At 40.6% G+C, this 25,348-nt stretch overlaps 2 protein-coding genes across 2 annotated transcripts in view; one reads left to right on the top strand and one right to left on the bottom strand.

Annotated features, from left to right (window-relative positions):
* elfn1a (extracellular leucine-rich repeat and fibronectin type III domain containing 1a) overlaps positions 1-2,553 on the bottom strand; it is a 39,904-nt gene extending 37,351 nt beyond the window's left edge. Inside the window, 1 exon segment of the mRNA XM_040117555.1 lies at positions 2,419-2,553. Coding sequence (XP_039973489.1) covers positions 2,419-2,553 — 135 coding nt within the window.
* Positions 1-25,348, top strand: part of psmg3 (proteasome (prosome, macropain) assembly chaperone 3) — a 185,019-nt gene that overhangs the window by 100,195 nt on the left and 59,476 nt on the right. The gene's annotated exons all lie outside the window — the stretch shown is intronic.

Raw genomic sequence — 25,348 nt, 5'->3', positions numbered from 1 at the left:
CCAATACATCTAATCCAGATCCATTTGAGTCAGGATATGTAGAATAACTATAGTCCTAGATCACAGGACTATATCACGACCAAAAAAATAATAATAATTCAGCTGTGTCTGTTCATCTAAATGAAAACTTTTCTTGGATTGCTCAGGTTCTGGAACTGTTTTGTTGTACCATGGAGGCTTTTTACCCCCCCGTGTCTCTGTTGTGTTGTTTTTGATTTTCTGGATTGTTACTTGTGTTTGCTGCCGCTGGGCTCTCTGCTTTTGTGACCTACTCATGCCTTATTGAGGTTCTTTCAGTGTCACTGCCTTTTGAAGTCTGCTCTCCGCCCTGAAGTCAGGCTCAAGGAAATACTGGCGGGCACTGGAGGCATTTATACTTATGGTTTCTTTTTGGCACATTCAGACATACATAACTGTTCAACCCCCCTCAGTAAGGGAAGACGATAGAAAACATTTTCTTATCTGTCAACTGAGGGGTGCCATTATTTTATTTTTCATAAAGTCTGTTTTAAAAAGCACATGTTTGTAATATTCAAAGGATCCAAAACACCAGCTTTAAATAATATATAGGTCATACGGTAGCTTCCTATTTAAAAATCCTAACCTTCCTATCACAAACATACCCTCACTCTGTTTCTAACAATAACTACAATCCAGTCACTGAAAATTTTGTACACACTGTTTCACACTGTTTTTCACACGGCTGTATCACCTGAAACTCAGTATACCTCTCATGGTGCGGTGGTAGGATTACCGGTATGGACTGTTTTAAGAATGTGTGACCAATTACTGAAAGCAAAGTGGAGACTCGGTCTTTAACAGAGACGAACACATTGTGAATGAATTTGGCTTCACTGACTGTCCCGGATAGAACCCAGATCTGCTTTGGTTGTGAGAAAGCGAGTGCCGAACGAGTCTTTTTCAGGTCAAAGTTGAACAGTCAAGCGGTTTATTCAGGCTACTGTGGCCATAAAGGTTTGGACCTTTTAATCTGAATATGGTGTAGTGAGAGTTGATGAGATTATTTTCTTTTCCTTTTTTAAAACAAGTGCACTTAAAAGAGGGATTTATTTGTCTGGGCTCCTGGGAAATCAAATTTTTTTCCTTTGCTTGTATTGAATTATTCAAGAAACCTAAAAGTCAAGGCAGAGATTGTGTTCACCTAAGTGTGATTTGCGGCACATTGCTCATGCCTCCTTGCCGTATGTCATTCTACCTGGCTGCACACCAGCCACCTAAAAGCCTGTGTGCTTATATCACCGTTCTACTGGGAAGACATGTTTGCCAAAATTTACTGAACCGTCTGATTCAGAGGACCGTGGTAGGACTAAAAACCACTGGCTATGTTCCTACAGACTGCTATTTAAACTACAGACTCATTATCCAGGACAAGTGACATAGTATATAAAGGACACACACACATGACACTCTCTGAATGAAACATCTGTGAAACAGCTCCATGGGTAGGCTTCCCAGCCTACCCATGGAGATTTACTGTCTAGCAGTGCAAATATTTTCCAGGTGATATCAATGCTGTTGTTGCTGTCAGCGGTTGACTGAAAGTCTTATGACCAGCGAAGCAATCACTGAAGCAATAAAAACACCACGTAACAAACTTTCTTTCCTCGCTTGGGGGTTCTAAAGAATCCGCTGTTCAGTTCACAGCATGTGGCTGTATAACTTCATTTTACCAACGTTACAGTCCCAGAGAGTAGTCGGTATAGTAGTCAGTGGGGTAATTTTGGAAACATGAAAATCTGTGAAATGGCTCTTGAGAAAAATATTGCATCGTTTACCAGGAAAGGGTTATGACTGAAATTGTAATCACATATAAAATCTGAATGGGGAAAACTGGTGGGCTGAGGAGCGTAGTTCTTTAGGTAGGTGAATTCGTTTTTATGTAATATTCATGCTGCTTCAGTCAGCATAAACTATTTCCTGCGTGTTCTTCTTATTAGTGAGAAAGCTAGTGCCATTAAAGGAGCATTACACTTGTTTTCCATCTTGATAAGATTGGAAATGTGTTTGATTTAGCACAAAGATTAAAATGAGGAGCAGAGGAGCCGAGCTCCATCATACAGTAAAGATTAATACTCCTTGCAAAACTCTAGCAACTCTGTTTTGTTTAAACTTTATATCTTGTGGAATTAATAAAACGTGTTTGCATAAAATGCATAAACAACTCATCATGGAGTTAAAAAATTGTGGATTGATTTTTTTAGTGACTCAACCGCTGAGCATTTCCAGGTATAGCAGTCGTTACCAGGTGCAATAGAAAAACAAGAGAATTGATGCATTGAAAGATCAGAAAAACAAAAACCCATTGGTTGTAGGTGTGTTGTAGAAACAAAGATTGATATCGCTTATTTTGTGCTTTGTAGGGGTGTAACTGTGTGTTTCCTGTGTGCACCCCCGCACAGTGGCACTCCTGATCCACACGTGGGGAGTTGGGTCTGGGCCACCCATCAACGTCTTAAAGAAGGTGATACGTGTCGGGTTGCTCCTGTCTGACTTGTTAGGTAGTCGTCTATCGTCAGGCTTGACACAGACCATGCTTCCGGATGGATGGGGAGTGGCAGACCGTCCCTGCCGACCTCTTTCACGAGGGTTAAACAGTGAGAGTTGGATCGGGCCAACTTCAGATATAATTATGTGTCAGTGTCAGGGCAGAGGGCGCGGTAATTGCACTTTACCACACAAGCCTAAGAGAAGTGGTGTTGCAGCCCCCGTAGGGCTGAGTTGGATCATCCTGACTGGTTAAGCACATGAAAATTTCGCCGAGCAGAGATTCAGAGATAGGCAGCAAAGAGCCCAATTACAGGGCTCCGACTGTCACTGTAGAACTAGAGTCACAATAGATAACAAATACAACGTCACCATGGCAACGTTTAATCAGTCTGTTCATACTGTAAAGTTGTACTTAATGGATCCTTTAAAACAATGAATCCACGAGTGCTGTCAAAGCCAGCAGGACGCATGCTTTCACAAATTGCACGCTTCCCTAATGACTGCCCATTTGGTGGCTGTCAGTTCATGATGTCCCATTCGTGCAATCAGTAAATAAGCCCTGAAATGTGCCAGCTAAGCTAATAATGAGCCCTAAATATCTCCTTGATCATTGGGGATTATTGGCGTTTTCTTCATGACTCTGTGAGTGTTAAGGATGAAATGTTGCAAGAAGACAAAATGTTAGCACATTGGAAAAGGACTGCAAATCTGTGGTATCTTAATGGCAGTTGGAAACACTATTGACTCGGTGGGTCATATTAGGTTCAGCCCAATATGTCAACAACTGTAAGCTGAATTGTGGCAATAAGTATTATTATGTCATGTAATCCACCGGTTTGACAAAACAACACCTTTGAATATAATTAAGTACCAAACAACACCAAAACCCATGGCCTGAAAATGAAAGAAATATCTGCTGTTGTTAGCGGCCAGGCAGTATTTGTTTCGCAGTATTAGTTGATATGACGGTACTGTTGGATGACATTATATTTTACTGGTTATTATAAATGTGTCCCCCCTCTGTGTGCTGTAGGGGCTGGAAAAGGGCTAGACAAAGACCATTAATTAACATGCAACTTTTATAAGTAATGTTTTATGAAAACGGTATTCTGTCTGTCCCCTGTACTTGACATTTCACAGTCAACAGTGTTTGCTGACAATTCAATCCAGATCACTTTTTACTTAAATGTTGTGAATTAAAAGGCTGCAGCTACACACTGAACTACTATTCTCATTTAATAATGTATTCATGATATGTGTTTAAGAAAATCTATTTTTTTAAATCTAAAATCATTTAATATTAGGAGTCGCTGATATGAACAATTTTTTTTTTAATCATAGCTGTTGTGATTGTCATATAGTACATTTCTGGAAAAATCATTGAAAAAAAATCCGCTAACAAAATGGGATGTCTAAATATGTGCTTTCAGGCAATCCACTGAATTAAATAATGATTTTTTTTTTTTTTTTGTCAGAAAATGTCAGAAAAATAGTCAAAAATAATTTCTAGAGGCCAGGGTGGTGTTTTCTAATCCCTTGTTTTACCTTAAAAAAAAAAAAAAACACAAAGATATCAAGCTTACTGTCATATGGGACAAATAACAGTGGCAAATCCTCACATTTTTTAATCTCAATTAACGCAGGGAACGTTTGGAAATTTTTGCCTGAAAAATGACCGAGACGATTAACTGATTATCAATATATTTGCCGATTACATTTCTGTCCATCAGTTTGATTAATCAACAGATCCTTCCACCTCTACGTCGATGCAAAAGTACTCTTAATTAAATAACAGCATAAATCAGTCTGCATTGATTTATAACATTTCCTGCAATGTCCTGATAGAGATGTAAAGGATTAGATACCTGGTAGAAAATGGTAAAGCAAAATTTATCAAAAACCACAGTGCCTCACAGTATGTCGTCATGTCATCCAAACCTGTGTAAAATGTCTATTAAAACGTATGCACGACGGCGCCTCGCTCAGAGGCCAACACAGCCTCACCTAAAAGAGCAGCTATGGTGCAATGTGGGATTGTACTCACTGCACAAATTGTCAGAGTCCTTTCTTTCCCTGTGCTAGCTTTAAAAAAAGGATGCTTCTCTACAAACCGATGGAAGACAAAACCTTCCCCAGACCAAACGGGCAACATACTCAGAGGAAATATCAGACAAGAAGCAGTGTTTCAAAAATGGAACAATATCACACCAGGCAGACGCAGGCTACAGCTTCTTTGAGGAAGAGAAGAAGCAAGTGTCAGTTCAGTGAGTTTAACAGCTGATCTGTAGGAATAAGTCTGTCTTCTCCAAGAGAGCCGAGCAACACTTTACTTCTGTCTATCTTTGCTTTAACACGAACCCTTTAAACTGTCAAGGTGTAAGGCAGCAAACGTTTTGTGTAAGTCACTTGACTTTTTCCTCATCACCTGACACATGTCCATCACAGCAATGTATCGAAGGAGCTCAGGAGATAGAACCTGCAGAGACGTCCTGTGCTTAAAGTTGTGATTGACTCATGCCTCAGTGCTCAGCAAGGTACGACATGATCTGTGAGGAGCTGGGAAAAAAAATAAGGCTTTTCTGTGACAGTTTGCTGCTTTTAAGTTCCCTCTGAGCCTCAGAGGAGGTGTGCTGCTTAATGTAAGACTCAGGGTATATTTAACATGGCATGATTGATAACCATGAAAGATTAAGCCAACCCCATTGTTCTCCTTCTACCTTTAAGTAAAGCACACATCCACATGTGCAATTAAATGATAAGAAACGTACGTACTGAAAACCACATGATCATGTATGAAAAAATAGACTCTAACTGTGAATATTTGAGTAAGAATATCTCGTTTATCACTTTACATTTTTTTTTTTTAAATAATCATGTTTACGATTAGCACCGCTTATCTCTGAAAATGGCCTAGTAGAATTAGTAGAATTAGCAAAATCACAGGTGTTTCTCTCATTTGTTTTCCTATATATAATACATATGTAGCATTATGCAGATACATTTTATGGCAACATAGTATCTGCGTAAACACTCACTGAGCAACTGGTTATGTAAGACTAAAACAGCGTTTGTAGCTTTATGAACTTGTAAATGACAGACACCACGTGCCTGCTACAAAGAGTTTACAGATCTTCCACCCGTAGAAGAAGCTTGCGAGAATCCTATTCTTCGATTTCTCCTACTTTCAACGCTATCCCATGTGTGAGTGGACGACGTCAGAGTTTTTAGGTTACTTGCCACCTCATGGATAGACCTCAGCGTGTCTGCCTACAGAGCAAAGAGAACCTGAAATACTCCAGGCGACTTTGCCCACACAACTCCCACAACATCCTTGTGGAATCCTCTATAGTTTGTGACACTATTCTAGGGGAAGGTTTCGTCAGCTGTTACTCTGCCTTAGTCGCAGACTGTCCTCCAAAGAAAAACAGCATCAGTAGTTTTAGCAAATGCCCAAAAACATTTCAAGTGACGAAGCCCTCTAGCTACTCTAGGAATTGTAACTCCTGCCCGTCCAGGCAAAGGAGGATGTCGGGTGATGATGTTATCGAGCGCTTGAATAGATGGGGTGCCAAAACATTGAAATTTAACTGCTATTTGATTCCCGCTTCCTACAGTCAGCCAGCGTTGGCGTCTTTTAACCATGACTGCAGTCATTCCCTCACCGTAACCAAGTAGTTACCATTGTAACCATGACAGTGAAGGTCCCCTAACCTTAACAAAGAAATCATTTCAACCCTAACCACGATCTTTTCCTCACCCTGAACCAGTAGTTTTTGTGCCTAAACCTAACCAAACCTTGGCCATGGCGTTGTCAAATCGGAAAATTATTTTTGTTATGGCAATGGCGTCCTGTCGATTGTAGCGTCATAAAACGCTTCCACGTGTCTTTCTGGGGGGCATTGACCAACAACATATTTTGTGGTTTAATGTGAATGACATGTTGCTTAAGGTGTATGTGGATTCCTGCCCCACTGCCAAGACTTGTTGGAGGTACATCCTGGCACATTTTTTGCTGTTTCCCCCCTTATATTTCATTTTTATTGCCGTGGCTTGATTTGAAAAAATTGTTTTAATTGTTTTCCTTATGGATGTCTACCTCAACAAAATACACAATCTTTTTTACATAACACATCCCATCCAATTTCTGACATTTAAAAATTTCCAAGCACAAATTCAAAATGTGCAAAGAACATATCAACATGCAGTACCTAAACTACAGAAAAAAAAAAAAGAAAAAAAAAAAGAGAGCAAGCAACCACCAGCCCTGTAAACAAGTAGAGTGAGGAGGTGGAAATGGAGAAGTGTGACAAGAATGTGTGAACTGTTCTTCTTAAGAGGCTCAGGCTCAATGCATGTAACAGACTATTAAACACTCTCTCAGTCAGTGGTGGTCAGTGCACAATTCCCCATGCTGGGAATCTGTCGAGGCAGGCGGGTTAAAATAACTGTGAGGAAGAGCCGCCGGCTCTTATGGCTGAGGCTGGACAGCCTGGAGGCAGCGGCAGAGAGGAGACTGAGGTCTAAACTGCATCTTAGACACCACCTGGCGAACGTATGCAGCTACAGAGCACCTTCGGCGGCTCAGCAACCTACATGTTTTATAGTAGTTCCTTGTAATAATTCTTGGAAAGTTTTGCGTGTAAAGAAAACCTCAAGCTGTTCAAGAAGATGAAGACACAATACAGAGATTGAGCACTGCTTTGTTGTGGATTTTATCCCTAATCCTCTACACAAGGCCGCAAGACATGGTGAAAAGGAAAAGGATGTCCTAACGTTGTAGAAATTTATTTACAGCATTCAGAGTCAAAAAAGAAGTTTTTAATCTGCCCATTGCCAGTATGTTATAACTATGTGCTCATATCGCGTGTGGAAGGTCAAGAAAAGACCTCTTCATCTGTTAAAGCAAAAGTTCAACATTTAGGGGCATACACTTATTTGCTCTCTTGCAGTAAAGTTAGATGAGATGATTTATACCACTCTTATATCTGTATTGTAAATTTGAAGCTATAGCCAGCAGCTGGTTAGCGTAGCTTAGCAAAAAGGCTGGAAACAGGAGGAAATGGCCTGGCTCTGCCAAAAGGTAACAAAATCTGCCTACAAGCACGTCTAAAGTTCACTAATCAGCACGGTATAACCTTGGTTTAATCAATCCAAAAACAAAGAGTAAAATTGACAATTCACAATTTTCCATGCCAGACTATTTTTAGCCAATTACGGCACCTGACTATAGGACACAATAAGGTTTGAGCAACTAGGTGGCTTTCTGTTACAGTGGGACAACATATAAATGTATGCATCGCTGTACAATTGCCTTATACACTTGCCCTCAGAGTGAGCCTGACCACATTAGTTCAGTGATGGCACTAAGGAGATGATGTCAACCTCGGGATGGGATGTGCCCAAGGCGGTTTTGAGTGTCAGCTCGTAACTATAGCCACTGAATCCTCGAGTCGTTTTCTCCACCAGTATCATTTGATAATACTGAAGTTCAAACAGAGAGCATATTCTGAGCATGACAAATAATGGATTAGGGGGATTAGAGGCAAGCAAACATGACAAGAATCAAGTTTTGAATTTCCTGTAGAACTAGATTTATACTCATTTTATACTTACAAAGGACGAGATAAAGCCCAATGTGGTGGTATGTGTGCGACATGACACAAGGTGAGAGAAAACTGTTCCGGATAGAGTGGTTTTTATGTGCATGAGTTTGATGTGCAGCTCGTGCTGTGGCAGAAATCAGTTTAAGGAAGATAATTGTTCATTTCCAAGGGGAGAGGAGGAGGCAATGAAAGGCAATGAAAAACTGAGTCTACATCATTGTACACAAATGGTACTAATGGGGACAATGATCATCTCCAAATGGAACCAATTACAGGGCTGTTATTCTCACACCTCACAAGTCTTCATATCTTCATGTGGGCACAGTCATTCAGCCAGAGAAAGCTGATAAAAAGTTGTTGACCGCATCGCACCATGCTTATAAACTCATATTTGTCCTAACAGTTTGACAGTTAAATAGAAATAGATGATAGCTGTTCAGAAAAGCTCAACCAGGGAGGTTGTGGCTGTAGTGAAGTTGATGGGATTACCTGGGGGATTAGGAACTGTAAGCACAATAACAAAATAGCTTGACGAGCACACAATTACTCTGCCATGTTTGAGACAAGCTGACAAAGGCTGGCAATGTGGATGTGAGGGCCTGAGCCACTGTTACATTTGAAAATGGGCTCCTGCAGCGAGTTGACTAGAAGGTGGAAACCTAACTGGGAGTATGATTTAACCCAACATCACATAATAGTACTCACTAAAATTCTCAATGCAACGCAATACTGGTTTTACTTTACCCAACCCATTGGGTAACAACCCGTTGTCAATGTGTTGTTCTGACCTAATGTTAGTGTTGTTTTTTATGTTACTGATTGATATTTCACCCAATGAAAATATGGTTATCTTGGCCCAGTATTAGACACAACAAGCTGAAGTGGGTCATTTGTGACCCACTGATCTTTAGTCTGAATGTTCCAGATCATTCATAAGACAATTTTTCCAAAGTAACAGTAGTCTTTGAATGCATGCATTTAAGAATCAGCGTGGTGAAATTGTAATAAGAGTTCAGGATGCCATCACAAAGACACATACTTATTTCTTCCCGGATCAGTGTGTAAAATTGATATCCCTCAGAAGAAACCCAAGAATATATTTTCCCAATATCTACTTAACCCAATATATTTAAAGGTCTGGACACCAGACCAGTGTAATCAGCCCTCTGCTGAAATTATATTAAATTCCAGACTCTCATCCATGAGAATCTCATCAATTTAACATTAGGCTTGAAGCTGTGCAAATTAAGGAAAGCGTTTGTTTAAGGGCCGGCTTCTCCCCCTGATGAAACCTTTTGTGATGGTTTAGGGAAAACCACAAAGTCACATATCATTTTTTTGGTATATTAGAAAGTCCAATTAGAATCCATAAAGATGATTTGAAACTCCCTTTCAAATCTAGAGAACCAAACCTTAACTGTAGTGTCATATTGATGCACAGCATAGAGCTCCTCCATGGATAATGAATGAGAAATGGATTTGGGTGACTCATAAATATTTTGCCTGAACTACAGCACAAGGAGCTTTACATTAGCCTGCTAGTAAGAAAAGACAAAATTGACGTGTGTGGTTAGAATAGAATATTTTCTTTATTGCCATCGTCATTTTTTCTATCTTTTAATCAATTTGTTTCTCTATCAAGCTGTATATGTATTAGTGAAGAATACTGGATAAGATTAGAAGTCAGGAAAATCGTTTTTTCCTGCTAATGTTGATAACAGGAAATTTTAGCAGGTTAAAGTCCTCTAAAATAGGAATAATGTTTTAAAGCTACAATCTTTGGCATTTCAAGCAGTGATATCTGTTCGAATATTTGAAACTCCATCATGCGTGTCGATGTTAATTGGAGACAAACTCTAAATCCTGGAGCTCAAAATTTTGTATTTGTTTTAGAAGCCGGGATTTAAATGGGTTTTAAGGTGATCCGAATACAGAGATTAGGTTTTTTCATCATTAATTCATAGTTTGTATACATTGCAGCTTCGTTTCATCATGCCCTCTGTGCTGTGTCAATATTTTGCCGATAATCTTACGCAACATGTGTGGTTGTTAAAAGTTGCTTGTTATTCATCTTCCAGAGAGTAGTAAGTTACAAGTAATAAGGAATTTTCTGTGCCGGTCGTTTAGCTTGAATTCGTTGTTCAAATGGATTCCGGTAGTGACAAGCAGAAACTTCCTAAAGCATTTCCGCAATAGTCTTCACTTCTGCACTGCCTGTTCAAGACTGTCTTCCCAAGAAAAATGACAGCATCGGTCGTTTCAGCAAATGGCCAGTAACAAAGCATGCTTAACAAGTGACAAAGACCGCCTGTGCGAAGTATGACACTCGTCTGAAAGGGGGCAAAATAGGAAGTAGTGTGGCAGTAGTGTTTCTATCCAAATGTAGCAAAAATTTTAACAAAATTTTAAGAAAATTGGCAAAAGAAAAGTCATTTAGTGTGTGTTTCCGTCCAGTGCTGTTATGTTAGTATTAGGAGTTGGCCACAACATGATTCATGGCTCTAATTCTCCAGTTGGGTGCCAACTGAAGAAGAAACTGGCGCGATGAGATGATGTAATTAAAAGAGTGCCAGTCAAACCACAAATGAACGCAAACGATGTGGAAAACGTGATGAATATGTGGCAGTTATGTTTATTTCATGTATTGATTTAAAGAACATTACAGCCTCGTCATCGATCTACGCAGATATGATGTTTATGTTATCGTCCACCGAGTAGTTATTTTAACAGAAACCGTGATCTTTCTCTAAACCTTGTCTTACCCTCAGCAATCCTTAACCGTCCTGGAATCATACCAGAAAATGTTTTTTTTTCTTTCCAGCAGAGATTTGTAATGGTTTTTTTTAAGGCAGAAAACGCATTTACGTGTTGTTCTAGAGGGCAGTTACAGTACAAACAATGTATTTTGTCTTTTAATTTGCAGGACTTGTATGCGTTATTCTGCCAAAATATGGATCAATATGCATCAACCTGTTGCCATATTTTGTTGAAACATGCAGAACTGAACTTTGAACCGAACTTTCTGAGAATACTTTGATGCTTATTGTGAAAACCCCATTATAACCAATATGAATTTAAGTTGAACAAAGCTACTATTCTGTATGAAGTACACTGCTCAATAAAATTGAAGGAACACTTTGAAAACACATCAGATCTCAGTGGGGAAAAAAATCATGCTGGATATCTGTACTGATATGGACTGGGTAATGTGTTAGGAATGAAAGGATGCCACATCGTTAGGTGGATATGAAAATTATCAACCTACAGAGGGCTGAATTCAAAGACACCACGAAAATCAAAGTGAAAAAATGATGCGGCAGGCTAGTCAATTTTGCTGAAATTCCATTGCAGCAACTAAAAATGGTACTCAGTACTGTGTATTGCCCCCACATGCTTGTATGCATGCCTGACAACGTCGAGGCATGCTCATAATGAGACGACAGATGGTGTCCTGGGGTATCTCCTCCCAGATCTGGACCAGGGCATCACTGAGCTCTTGGACAGTCTGAGGTGCAACTTGGCGGCGTTGGATGGACTGAAACATAATGTCCCAGAGGTTTTCTATTGGATTTAGGTCATGCGAGCGTGGGGGCCAGTCAATGGTATCAATTCCTTCATTCTCCAGGAACTGCCTGCATACTCTCGCCACATGAGGACGGGCATTGTCGTGTACCAGGAGGAACCCAGGACCCACTGCACCAGCGTAGGGTCTCACAATGGGTCCAAGGAATTCATCCCGATACCTAATGGAAGTCAGGGTGCCGTTGTCTAGCCTGTAGAGGTCTGTGCGTCCCTCCATGGATATTCCTCCCCAGATTATCACTGACCCACCACCCAACCGGTCATGCTGAAAAACGGTACAGGCAGCATAACGTTCTCCACAGCTTCTCCAGACCCTTTCATGTCTGTCACATGTGCTCAGGGTGAACCTGCTCTCATCTGTGAAAAGCACAGGGCGCCAGTGGCGGACCTGCCAATTCTGTTGTTCTATGGCAAATGCCAATCGAACTCCACGGTGCTGGGCAGTGAGCACAGTGCCTACAAGAGGACGTCGGGCCCTCAGGCCACCCTCATGAAGTCTGTTTCTGATTGTTTGGTCAGAGACATTCACACCAGTGGCCTGCTGGAGGTAAATTTGTAGGGTTCTGGCAGTGCTCATCCTGTTCCTCCTTGCACAAAGGAGCAGATACCGGTCCTGCTGATATGTTAAGGACCTTCTACGGCCCTGTCCAGCTCTCCTAGAGTAACTGCCTGTCTCCTGGAATCTCCTCCATGCTCTTCAGACTGTGCTTGGGGACACAGCAAACCTTCTGGCAATGGCACGTATTGACGTGCCCTCCTGGAGGAGTTGGACTGCCTGTGCAACCTCTGTAGGGCCTGATGCTGCCGGAAGTGACACTGACCCTAGCCAAATGCAAAACTAGTGAAAAACAGTAAGAAAAGATGAGGAGGGAAAAAATGTCAGTGGCCTCCACCTGGAAAACCATTCCTGTTTTGGGAATCGTCTCATTGTTTCCCCTCTAGTGCACCTGTTGTTAATTTCATTAACACCAAAGCAGCTGAAACTGATTAACAACCCCCTCTGCTACTTAACTGACCAGATCAATATCCCAGAAGTTTAACTGACTTGATGCAATACTCTGATTAAAAAGTGTTCCTTTAATTTTTTTTTGAGCAGTCTATGAACTATAGCAGCAACCTTAAACAGACACCTTACAAGTCGACAGAAGGTAAGTGTTAGATATTAAAAGGACAAACTGAAAGTCTGGAGTATCACTTTGGATTTTAAAAGAGACCCCTTTTTTAACATACAAGTTGTATCCATCAGACATAGTGGATACTGTTATGCACCCTAACTATGGGGAAATGGCCTATTTAAATTGATATATTTGCAATTTCACAAACTAAATGAGCAGAATGTTTTGTTTCTGCTTGGATAACAGCAGAAATAGGACATTCTCTTTGGAATTCACTGTCAACGAGGTGTGGCGAGAGAGATGAGGTTGAATAAAAGCAGAAAGCTTAGCAATAGGGGTTATAAAAGAGAGAGGAAAAACCAGAACTGAAAACAAAGGTGAGAGGAAAGACGAGGGACGGGGACGATGGGGAGAAATGAACATATGAGGACAGCGAGTGCTGCCAGCTCGGCGTGAGTGCGTGTGTTTGTGTGTAGCTGGAGGATAATATGGCCACAGCACCAGAACACACACCTCACATCACACTCAACAGGTGGGTCAACAAGGGGCATCTCAAACAGACAGGCAGGAGCTTATCTTAATTCTGAGAGAGAGAAAATCCAAGATCCCATCCACACTGACTCTCTGTAATCAATGCTGACAGGTAATTCAGAGGAGTGCATGGGATAGCTTACAGCTTGCATGAGGGGCAGGGCATTTGTGTGGCCTCGGTTGCTACACTCCATGCAGTCAAAGTGGTCGGCAGTTCTAATACAGGTCCGGATAAACACATATTTTATAGCTAAAGAACAATTCAGCAGAGCAATAATGATGTACGAGACAGGAAAGTAAATCTTATATTCTATATAAAGTTATTCGTCCACCTCTCACTTACTGTACTACTACCCATTTCTTATTTTCTTATTCAAGTAAAATTATGTGAATATTGGTGCAATTCCTATTATACAACAGTAGAAATGGGAGATAAAGTCAGTAAACAAAATATTGAATTGAGTCGAATCATATACAATAGTATTGTCATAACTTGATATAGGGGTATCAAGCTTTTTGCTTGTTTTTTCCATTTTTTTTCCTCAGCTGACAGTCTTTTTATCAGAGTAACTACATATCTTCGCCAGGCATGCTATAAATTGTTAAGTTCAGAGTAAGTTAGGCCCGCTCAGAAATGCCATCAGTTTGTATGTGAGTGGTACTATTCATGTTTAGGCAACGAGTCCTCCAGCTTAAATGAACATATGGGTCGTTTTCCCCTGCACTCGGATACACCCATAGGGGCAGGCGTACTCAACCTTTTATCATGGTAACAGTAAGAAACATATGGTTCTGATTTGACAACGCTATGGCAAAGGTTTGGTTAGGTGTAGACACAAAGACTACTTGGTTAGGTTTAGGAAAAGATCGTGGTTTTGGTTAACTTGTGGCCAAACTTGTGTTCACATCAGAACAAAGTTAAATGTACGACATGACAGTTAAACTGTATCACCAGTACTCATTTGTGGAGTAAAACTGGACAGATCCTAAGAGTTTCTGGTTGTTGTTTGTCTTTATTTCAGCTGCTAGTAAAACTAGCATGTTTCTTAACGTTAACGTTTTTTTTTTAATTTGAAAAAAAAGTTTTGTCCAGCAGTTTTCATCAGAAAAAGACGTTACGTGTGAACACAGCCTAACTTTGTTTAGCTACCAAACCTCGTTAGGTACTAACATTAGTTCAGTCGAGGTATCTTTATGTAACATCAACTAACTAGCTTCGCGGGCTAACGTAATTTAATTCATGAATATCTATGTCAAAGTTAGCACGGTTAGCAATTTCTTAAGTTGTAAAATAGGCTACATTACTTATACCTTCAATCGATCAGATACCGCTATTGTTTACATCCACAAGAATTACTCCCTAACAAGTTTATATTTCATTTATTCTTTGTCGAGGCTTACCTTATCAATGGCTGGCAACTTTCTTTTCCGAGTCGATGTTCGTAACTACCATCCCGAGGCACTGAGAAATATCTAATCGGCTGACTGATTAGCTTAGCGATGAGCATCTGTCACACACCAGTCACACAAACGTTCGTCCAAACACTGACTGTTGATCGGCAGGTCATTCCTGCTGCCAGCTTACCGTTCCATTTGAGATCGAGCCCCCTCTCCATTTTTTTGTTTTGTTTTGTTTTGTCAGCACATAGTAATCTCAGCGTTGTTTTTACATTCATTCTGATATGTCACCTAAATGCCTTCTTACATTCATTCAGCTTAAGGCGATCCGCAAGAGCATTGTGGCGCATTGCCTAAGTCTCTCTATGGTAGGAAGAACCCTGATATTAGTATCTGAAAAATATTAGTTTTGTATTATAGATTTAAGCCATTCCAGCCAGCCCTAAACAGCGGTACAGCGCAACACAACATTGCCTCAGAACACAAAGAACCACCAGTTTAGTACCTGACACCTCTGTCTCTGTTTCCTCTCCAAGTCTCTCACTCTGTGCTTTTCAACTTTTGAAGTCAATAAAAACAATATAAGAATGTGAGTGGTCCTCCCACTTGCCCTTTTAAAACTAATGCTGGTGTTTTGGGGTAAAGTCAGACATTGCAGGATATAGAGGCCAAACCCAGAGGACCAAAAAAAAAAAAAAAAATGGAGGAGAGTGTTTGTAGGCCAGCAAGGGAAGTGCAATGGCCCATGGCTGTGTATCCAGAGCACATTAAAAAGAGAAGAGAAGCCCAGTCTAGCTGGGTCCTCAAAGCTGCCACTGGCATTTCTCCAGTTTTTCTGTGAGCGGACTTCTTGTGTAATTCCATAAGAGCCTGTTTTCTCATACTTCACCGCTGCTAAAACCAACATGGCTGGCAGTCCACAAAAATCCTCGCGCCGAGTGAAAAAAAATAAAACAATATGTCCGGACACGATGATTTCTGTGAATGTGAACCTGAGTTGAGTAAGATGTAAATCCAGAGACACCCTCTGTGTCTCTCTTGCAAACACCAGCAGTCATGTGCATGCATTGAATGACATAAAGTCAACATAACATAACATAACACATAAATATAAGAGTGCACTGTTCTGGATGTGAGCTACACATGCAGAGTGACGAAACCTATCTCTCAACACCTGAACTGAGATTGTGAGCCATGCATAAAATATTCTGTCCATGCTATATTTTACTATGAGCACAAATAAATTCCTACACCAATGAAAAAATAAACATAATGGTGCATTATAATGTGTATTTGTTCGTAAAGAAAAAGCGTGATTATCAGAATCACTGGAGGCCAGTGATACTTCTTGAATGGACAACTATAATAATATACATTTATATACGTGCAACTGTATAAATCTTATTATTTAAGTGTAATCGTTATTTAATATTATTTTGTGGCATTTGGCTTTCGTTCGTCAGTTCCCAGTAGAGATTGACAAATAACACGGGGCGAAGAACAGGGCATGACATGTGACAAAGGCCCCCAGATTGAGGACACTGTGCTTACAACACTGGGTCACCGGGAAGCCCCATGTGGTCAGGGCTTTGCATGGTTTGTGATGCATATAAATGCAAATGAATCATGGCAGGGCAGTTCAGGCTACAGCAGAGGCAGACAGTAGACTTTATAAGGAAAAAATTACACGGAAGAGGGGGTCTGTCATTTTGTTATGAAAGATCCTCATGTCAAATTTGAGGATGTGAAAAAAAACATCAAATTTAGCATAATCCACAGAAACAGAGAGGATAGAAAATAGAATACAGAGGTTACCAGTTGCAATTTTTTTGGAGCAGATTTATGGTTTGATAGTAAATCAGATTAGGAGAAACTGAGTGTTGTAATGAGCTCAAGATAGTTATACAAAAATGCCTAATCTTATTGTAGTTCCTTTCACAGGGATTACAGATTAATTACTTCATATTAAATTTGGGGAAAAAAAGACGTAAAGAGTGAAATGATCCCAAACATCGCCTTAGCCTCTTGAATGCTACATTATTATACAAGCATGAAAAACAGATAGCATGTGAAGCTGAATCTTTAATCTTTTCTTTACAGCCTGAACAGGCCCATAAATCCCAGTAAACCCATTTGCAGGAGTTAGTTTTCTATATTAAGTATTTGACAGAAAGAGGATAACTGACATCTTCAGTCCTCTTTAGAAATTCTTGGCAGGGAACCTCTCAGAAAAGATGGCCTTACATCTTTTGTTTGTTTGGATGAAGATATTCATGAAGTCTCCAGTTATTCATATATAGCCTGCGATGTGCTATAGACTGCTGGACACAACTGCAACTATGTGAACTTTGGCGCGTTGTGAATATTTCTGGGGAAAAACAAAAACTTCTGATGAGGGCTGGGACAAGAGGTCAAAGTCACTTTGTATCAGGGAGTTCATTTTCACAGAAAACTCAACTTTTAATCAATGAAATAGAGTGGCATCCAAAGGTTCAGATGCCTCTCTCTTATGGGAAATCCCGTCAAAATTTGGAGCCCCCGCCCCAGTTCAAACCCTGGCTGCAGTCCAAGTTGCGGGGATGACAGCCAAGATTCGCCTGCGCAACCGGGCTCCAATCGATCGGCCTTTACCCACGGATGTATTCGGACACAAAAACTTTAAGAGCTTTGATGTACATTCCAGCCACCAGTGAATGACTTCCTTTTGGCTATATTTCATTTTTAACGACTGCAACATCCTGTGCTCTTTGTGGGACGGAAGCTGCAAAGTGTCATTGCTGTCCACATAAAAGATTTATGCATCTCGACACCTTTTTTTTTTTTTTCATTTCCATCAAGCAGGTTTCACACACAAGAGTGTTGATAAACGTGGAAAAGATAAGTATGATTTGTATTATATGTGCTCCGTAGCATGACCCCCTTAAATGAGTCCACTTTGCCCAGAAGTCTTATTATAGTACTGTTACTTATGCAGTGTTACAGAGGCGCCGGATACGAGATTATTAAGAATATAAGTTATCATTGTTGCTTGTGTTACTGTGAGGTTTTTAATTATTAAAAGTACAGTGCTTGTACGTGGGCAGTCTGTTCTCTAGTTTGTAGCTGTAGGCTGTGCTCAAAGTCTCCAGCCGGAGTCATATACCAAATCATAGGCCTAATAGTTTTAATTAAAAGTACAGTGACACTGGCACATAGTACTACGCATAAGCATTTAACTGTGCAAATCAGATTAGACAGAAAAGGATACAGTTAGTCAAGCCTGAACCCCTAATAACAGGATGCAGAGCGCAACATTCATTACAGTGTGGACTTTTCCTCACTGACTTATCCACTTCTTCTGATGTGAATTTATACGCTGGTCAAAATGGATTACACTTTTTAATCAGGCTTATATCTTGGAGGACCATCAAGGAAACTAAATTGAAATTTCAACCTTTTTTTATGCATGATTAATGTAATTATGATAAACCTAATCTTTGCGTTACGTGCTGTGTTGAAGGGTTGTCCCACACACATTTCTAGGAATATGTTTATTCCCACTAATGAAATGAATAAAAGCCTTACTAAATGCATAATTAATGTTGCAAAGTTGAATTTATATTTGATTAATAGCCGAATACATGAATAAGTTTAGTTGTTCAAATGAAATTCAGTAAAGTATTATTGGGAACTAATCCTAGTAATGGTTCAGTGTGATGTGTGAGATAAAAAAAAACTGCTCTTGATCATTTCTAGGGAAAAAAAACCAACACAAAACAAGTTTATCATCATGTTATCACTAGCATTACTGTAACATAACAGATGTACATCTTTGAAACCTTCCCTGGAGGAAGGACTGAAGGGGACAACACCGAGGAGTTGACAGAGGGACTGAGCCTGCGGCAGATCGTATAGAAGTCTGAGCAGGCACACCACCCGCAGGGCTAATAGGCACTCTGGCCCCTCACGGGAGGCCCTGTCCTCGAATAAAACATACAGTATATACAGTAGTAATATTCAGCGCTCAGGCTTATTCCTGCAGTTCATCCAGCACTCCGTGAAGCACTCTGAGGATGTTGAAGAGCCCGAGTGGTGTTTGTCTATTTTAAAGATGCAGGGAGTTATATGTGCAGCCCTTTTCATTCAGACTGTACAACACCATGCTTTAAGACTTTTAGCTGAAGCCTGGGTGGCTACAGAGCAGAGCAGACGTCTTTTACTGATATTCCCTCAAACACTTCTCATTTTCCCTAGTGATGAGCCGATCCACAGTACTGTACTGTACTGTGTGTCTGCCTTTAGATTTTTTTCCCCCTCTTTCTGACACCATCCACCTACAGCATATTCCAGTAGCTAGGTGTCCTCCTGGGGAAGGACACATGTCCTGGTATTCATCAATCCCGGGTCATAAGGTTCTTCTCTTTCTGGATCAAAATCAGTGACAAAGAGGCTCAAGTTCTGAGCCAAGGAAAGAAGAGGAAAACATCATGCTCTTCTTTGATTGTTTATGAGCACTACTACAAATTTTCTGCCCGTGCCAAGCAAGGACACTGTATTTTATTAGGTGTATTTCACTGATGAAAATCCTCTACAGGTAGTGCAAGTGAGCAGAGATCTGGATACATTATATTATGAGGTGAGCACTCTGCTTCACCCGTCGTATGCAGGTTATTTCCGTACCCTGACACTGTGAAGCTCTTCATCAACTCTCTGAATACTACTTTGACCACTGGAGACCCACGGTTCTTTCTATTTCTTCAGGTTTTTTTTATTTAGTAACTGTAATGAACAACTTGTATATATAAAGTCAAATATGTGACTTCCCTAAAGTCATATACAAGATTCTTATTTTCCTGTTTCACGGCAGACTACTCAGTTTGGTCAATCACTACCATGGTAGACCATGAATTGCTTTTCCAAACACATGCTTGCATACGAAAAGGTGACAATCTCTCAGCCTCTTGAGACCAACTTTTTCTTTTATTGCACTTCTAAGCCAACAACAGCCCTTTTTCAACAATCCATCTTCAAAAACTAATGCCGTACAGTATGTATTGCATGTTACTTTTGCACTCAACTTGTAAAGTGTATTTTTTCACACTAATGTGAAGTTGGCTACTTGATTAATTCTATCCTTAGCTACATTTTTTTTTTTTGCTCTCTTGTTACCAATGTCTTCTGTATGGTTGTGATTTATCTTTTGGCGGCTGTTGTTATTTTGCATTTTTTTTTTTTCCCCCTCAACACCTGCACTGTCTGTTTGTTCAGTGCGTCTCCTGAAAACATTCCTAAACAGCAGAGCTAACTCATCTTGGGGAAGGGTAGAAATCCATTTACTGAAATTGCTAACACAGAAAACATCTCTGTTATTATTTAGGCCGCTGCAAATTACTGAACAAACGGTTCCTGCTGCAGCTTTCGATAAGTGTTACTGGTACCGGTGTTTTACTGTTGGACAGACAGGAATGTCATAAATCTAAATCCAGAGGAGACTGCGGCTACTTCTAATATTGAAAAGTGGAATTATCCTCTAAAGCGTTGACTTACAATTTAGTTTTTGCTGATTTCCTTAGGTTGACGTGCTCACCTTGGGTGCGGTGAAAAAGTGATTTTAGGGTGTTGTCGGGACACCCTGACATCACTGTTGGCTTACTCGTGCCACACAGAGCACAGTTCTGGCCACACTCACAGTGACGCTGGGGAGGTCAGAGGTCAGACAGTGTTTAAGATAATTCTCATAATCTGTGGACACTCGTTTGATTATTGAGTCAAGCTGTGCTGAGAAGCCAGACTCTGACCTGCTCTACATGACAAGTGCCCTGAGATAACCTCTGTTATGATTTGGCGCTATATAAATAAAATTGAATTGAACTGAATTGAATTGTGTGTTGGAGCAAGGACATTTTTTAAATGAATCACTAACATGTAAACAGTCATTTTATTCTTGTTTCCGTAGATTGTCATCGTGCATTATATTAATACAGGGGAAAGTATTTGTACAGAGCTCTGTCTTTGCTGTCTTTGGCCCTACACACTTTAACCAGAGCGGTAGTCTATGAGCCACAATGGCAGAAAAAACATTGCACATTTGAATATGCAATAACCGAAAGTGCGGTAAAATCCCTTGAATATTCAGTGTTGTAGCACGCAGTGAAAGGTTTCACGGGCTCAGTCAGGATGACTAGCCTGTTCCTTCTTGGGAGACACGCGCCTTGAACACCAACTGACATAAAGCCACTTCTTAGCAACAACCTGGGATAAAATAACAGAATATTTTTTACTTCATCGAGGCACCATATGGAGTGGCACATTGATGGTGAAGCAGCGCACGCATGAACCGAAGAGAGATTATGTGTGTGGAACAGGCATTATGTGCCCATGGCGAAGGACAGAGTCGGACCTCACATACAAAACACTTATTGTTGAGGCTTTGATTGTTGTGACTTCAACATTGGGTGTGCAGAAGGCAGAATACACTTCCTGTTTTGTACAGAAAAGAATCCACTGAAAGTACCTAATCTCATACTTCTCTCCACTTCCTGTTAATTTTAAATTGCACATATTCATCAAATCACACGAGATACTAACTGTACATTTTATTCATGCTGCATGGCTTCACACAGAATTCCAAATGGTCTTACTAAAGAAGTGGGAAAGCATAATTGGCACACAGGCTTTACACATAATCTCCATATTTATTTGAAGAATAACACCTCACAGGCCTGACAATCTGGCAACCCAGATCCCTTCTCTCTCTGTGCTCTGGTCTCACAGTGGGTGATCACGAGGCTGAGCTGACTCGGCCTGAAAGGCAGTGCTGTTTAATGAGCAATGGAGGGCGTGAGTGAGGAGACAACAGGTGGAGCGTCGGTTTGATGCGCTGCAGCTGGGGATGGGCCACTTTTCACGCCAGCTGTCGGCCTGGATAATAATCATTTAAAAAGTGTGTTTGCGAAAGTGTCGATTCTACCAAGACATTTGTCTGTGATTCCATCCGCTGTTGGGAGAAATAAGTTATCTTCACAAGATGTTATTCATCAGGTTGTTGTTCAGAGACATCAGCGCTCGGCATGGCAGTTATCCAGGTAAATATTGATATGTTTCTGATTTGCTGCTGTATGCAGCAAGGAAGCTGCCAAGAAAGGTCTTGCATCTGATCTGAATCATGATCTGTGGTATTTGGTAACAGCGCTCTCAAAACTTGGCACAGCACAACACTGACTTCATTGCCCTGGCACACCAAATATAGTGATTTTTTTTTTTTTTTCCCCTGTTCAGTTATGGCTTCCAGTCCAGTGTTCTGCCTCACTTTGTTGTTCTGCAATCAATCTTCTCTGTAAAGGATACATTTAAAAAAAAAAAAAAAAAAAAAAAAGGAACTGTATTGTTTAATCAGTCAAAAAAAAATAAAAAATAGAAATCCGTTACACAGTGGGATTCTTTACAAACAACTTAATTAAAATATCATGTTAGTTGTTTCAAGGTTTCTTATGCAAGTCATTTTGTAAACCACTTACACCAAGGCCTTTAGAAGACTTAATTAGATGACTGTGTAGAAATCAGGCTCTTTGAATAATTTGCATCATATTAAAGCCTTCTGACGGCGTCAATGAACAGTAAGTCAAGTATGCAGCGACTCCTCCACTATAAGTGTTATGGTACACTGTGGCCTGCTAATGGTGTGAATGCTGGCACACTTTTATAAGTAGATGCTAGTATGCTCGCTCCAAGTTTGGAAGCAGTTTCTATGGTAACAATGTCCTATCTTCACTGTCTCACTGACAATCTGTAGATTTAGCCAGTATTGCTGATTTTAAAAATGAATAAACGCTATTCTAGCCTGTGAAGAGCCATGGCATGGACTCGAAACATGTCGCACTCTTTAATCACGACAAGACACATGTGCTTGGGTAAGCGAAGCTGCTGGCTGGCCAGAACCTAAAAGCTATATACCATCTTGACGGAAGTGCTTATAGGCTTTTAAGTTGAGATGTGCAGATGCATTAGAGGTATTCTGGCAGCTTGCACGGCTCTGTAAGTCAATAGCGATCAAAAGACGTTTTACTTAATTATTTCCTCACAAAAACTCACCTCTGACCCCCACAATAGAACAAACAAGGTCGTCTGCAGGTTGCAAAGGCTGGGCATATGGCTGATGAAATTATTGATGAGTCAGTCATCCTCTTATTTACACTCTGCCCTTCTCAGTTGGTCTTTAAAGCAGCTATCTTCTTATTCAATGCAGCCTGACTTTGTGAATCCTTTCTTGTAAGATACTGGTCCCTGCTTGAAAGCTGAGCTGAAATTCTGAGGGTTACTTTGCTGCTTTGGCTTTGTTCAAACCTCATTCTCTAGAGTTTGGATGGTCCTATAATAACAGAACTCTTAAAAATATAAAGTGGGGAGTTTCAGTTTTGTCTCCCTGCCATCTTTTAGAAGGCAGAGACACAGAACTTCAATGGTAAAGCAGATGCTAGGATTGTTGTGAGATAAAAACCTTCTGTTGCAACAGCCGCACACTGAGTCAAGAGGCTGTTACTGCAGGAATTGGAAATTACCACTCAAAATCGCTTGTGTGGCATTATTCTTCATCACGAATGAGTATTAAATCTACTTGCAATGACGTGTCTCTGACGCAATACATAGGAAAAGAAAGTTGTGGCTTCATCTGGAGGATTTAAAGCAACAAGGACCTGGATAGTATTTTTGAATTAGTATATTTTTACTAATTCATAATTCTATTTTTTGTTTTTGTTTTTAGGTGTTTGAAATGTCCTGTTCCGATAACCTAAGATTTAGCAAATGTCTGATAAGGTGCTTTTTGATTATGTGAACTTTATTCTTGAAAGCCTATTGTAAAGCCATTTTGTGTCCATGATTAAAACATGCCCTTTCTATTTCTAGCAGCAAACAAGCTAACACCGCAAACGAAATAAAAAGGCTCCTTTTGAAAACCGAAATATAATTCTGAAGGAAAGAGGTCATGTAAACACAACAGATTTCAACAGATTAAAATTTGTAATACGTGATCTAGCCGCACATTCTCACAATCATGTCGTTTAGCAGTTTCCAGGAGACGTCAAGTCACGGCAATGGGTGAAGTATGGTTTTTTTTGTTTTGTTTTCTTTGTCCCCCCCTCGGACCACCTCTGGATTAACTAGAAAGCTTCTTCTCAGATTGCTTTCTAGGAAAAGTGGTAATAATAACCATCTACACAATGTTAACAATGTTAGCGGGTCAGAAATGAAGTCACAGACGTCCATAGTCTACGATCAGAAGAACATTGTCTGATGTTGACCAAGGTAACCCTGTTATTTGGGCCAGCCGGCTGTTTGTGGAGGCTGCCCATCAGCCAACAAGCGCTCACGAGCATTGCGGTATGTCCTCTGTATGGCTTGTATAGAGTTGGCACAAAGGGAAGCAATCGGTTGGCTCAAATCATCCATCTGATGTTTATACGACAATGTGGCTGGCTGCCGAGGGAAGGAAGATTAAGGGATGACCTTCACACAACATCAAAGTCTAGATGAGTCCAGGACTGATCATCTGATTGCTCCCTTGTCATCGTGGCTTTCATTTCGGATGATTGTACACTTAAAGAAATGTTTGTTCAGTCGGTGAAGGGCAATTGAGTGCATGGCAAAACAGCTCCACAATCACTGCTCTGAGTTAATAAGACATCTTTCAGCAACATCGTGAGTTGACTCTGAGCGGCAGATGTCGCTCAGTTTGTTTTGAAAAGTGAGAGGACAATCCTGGCATGAGTATGATTTTTATAATTTCCTGCGGTCTGGTACCCTCTTACATCACTCCAGTATTTTGATCACATTATAACACAGTTGCTATTGTGTTTTGTTTTTTTTGGGTTTTTTTTCCTGTGCCACCAGTGGCCTCTGCCCAGTCAGTTGGCTTCTCAGCATCACAACCTCTGTATGAAGTAGCCACAAAGAGACACAAATCGACCACAGAGAAACCACTACAAGGGGAAACCAAATTCCACGTATGGGCACACAGCGGCACAAGAGACACAAAACAACTACAACGAGACACGAAATGACCACACCGTTTGGCAAGACGTTGTTTGATGATCTTGTCCATGGCATTTATTGATAAACAGTAGTTTCATATGAGAATATTTAATACTTATTGTCGTAGGTTTGAATGGAATGCGACTGACAACAGGCCCTGTCTTACATCCACCCATAAATTAGCTATATCACTTATCCTTTGAGGATAGAATAAAGCAGAGACTCGTGCTCACTGACTGTCTTTGGACTGTGGGAGGAAGCCGGAGTACCCAGAGGAAACCCATGGGGAGACCACGCAAACGCCACGCAGAAAAAGACCCCGCAGAACCGGGGTTCGGACCCACAACCTTTCTTGCTGTGATGTAACAGTGCTAACCGCTGCATTACCGTGCTGCTCCCTCTCTAACACGAACACAAAAAAAGCTTATCTGTTGGTTGAATGATTCATTTTGGGGACAAAGACACTAAAATGGGACACATACCTGGGAGCAGTGTGACTGTTTACAAGCAGAAAACAAAAGTAAAAAAACGCCCCCTCCCGTCTCGGCATTTTCTCTCGTGTGTTGCGTGTGATTTGCTATGAAACGGTGAGCAGTGTGAGCT

Source organism: Xiphias gladius, chromosome 3 (genome assembly GCF_016859285.1).
Source record: "Xiphias gladius isolate SHS-SW01 ecotype Sanya breed wild chromosome 3, ASM1685928v1, whole genome shotgun sequence".
NCBI classification, from domain to species: Eukaryota; Metazoa; Chordata; class Actinopteri; order Istiophoriformes; family Xiphiidae; genus Xiphias; species Xiphias gladius.
The sequence above is the reverse complement of the archived record's forward strand: the minus strand, read 5'-3'. Positions and strand labels throughout refer to the sequence as shown.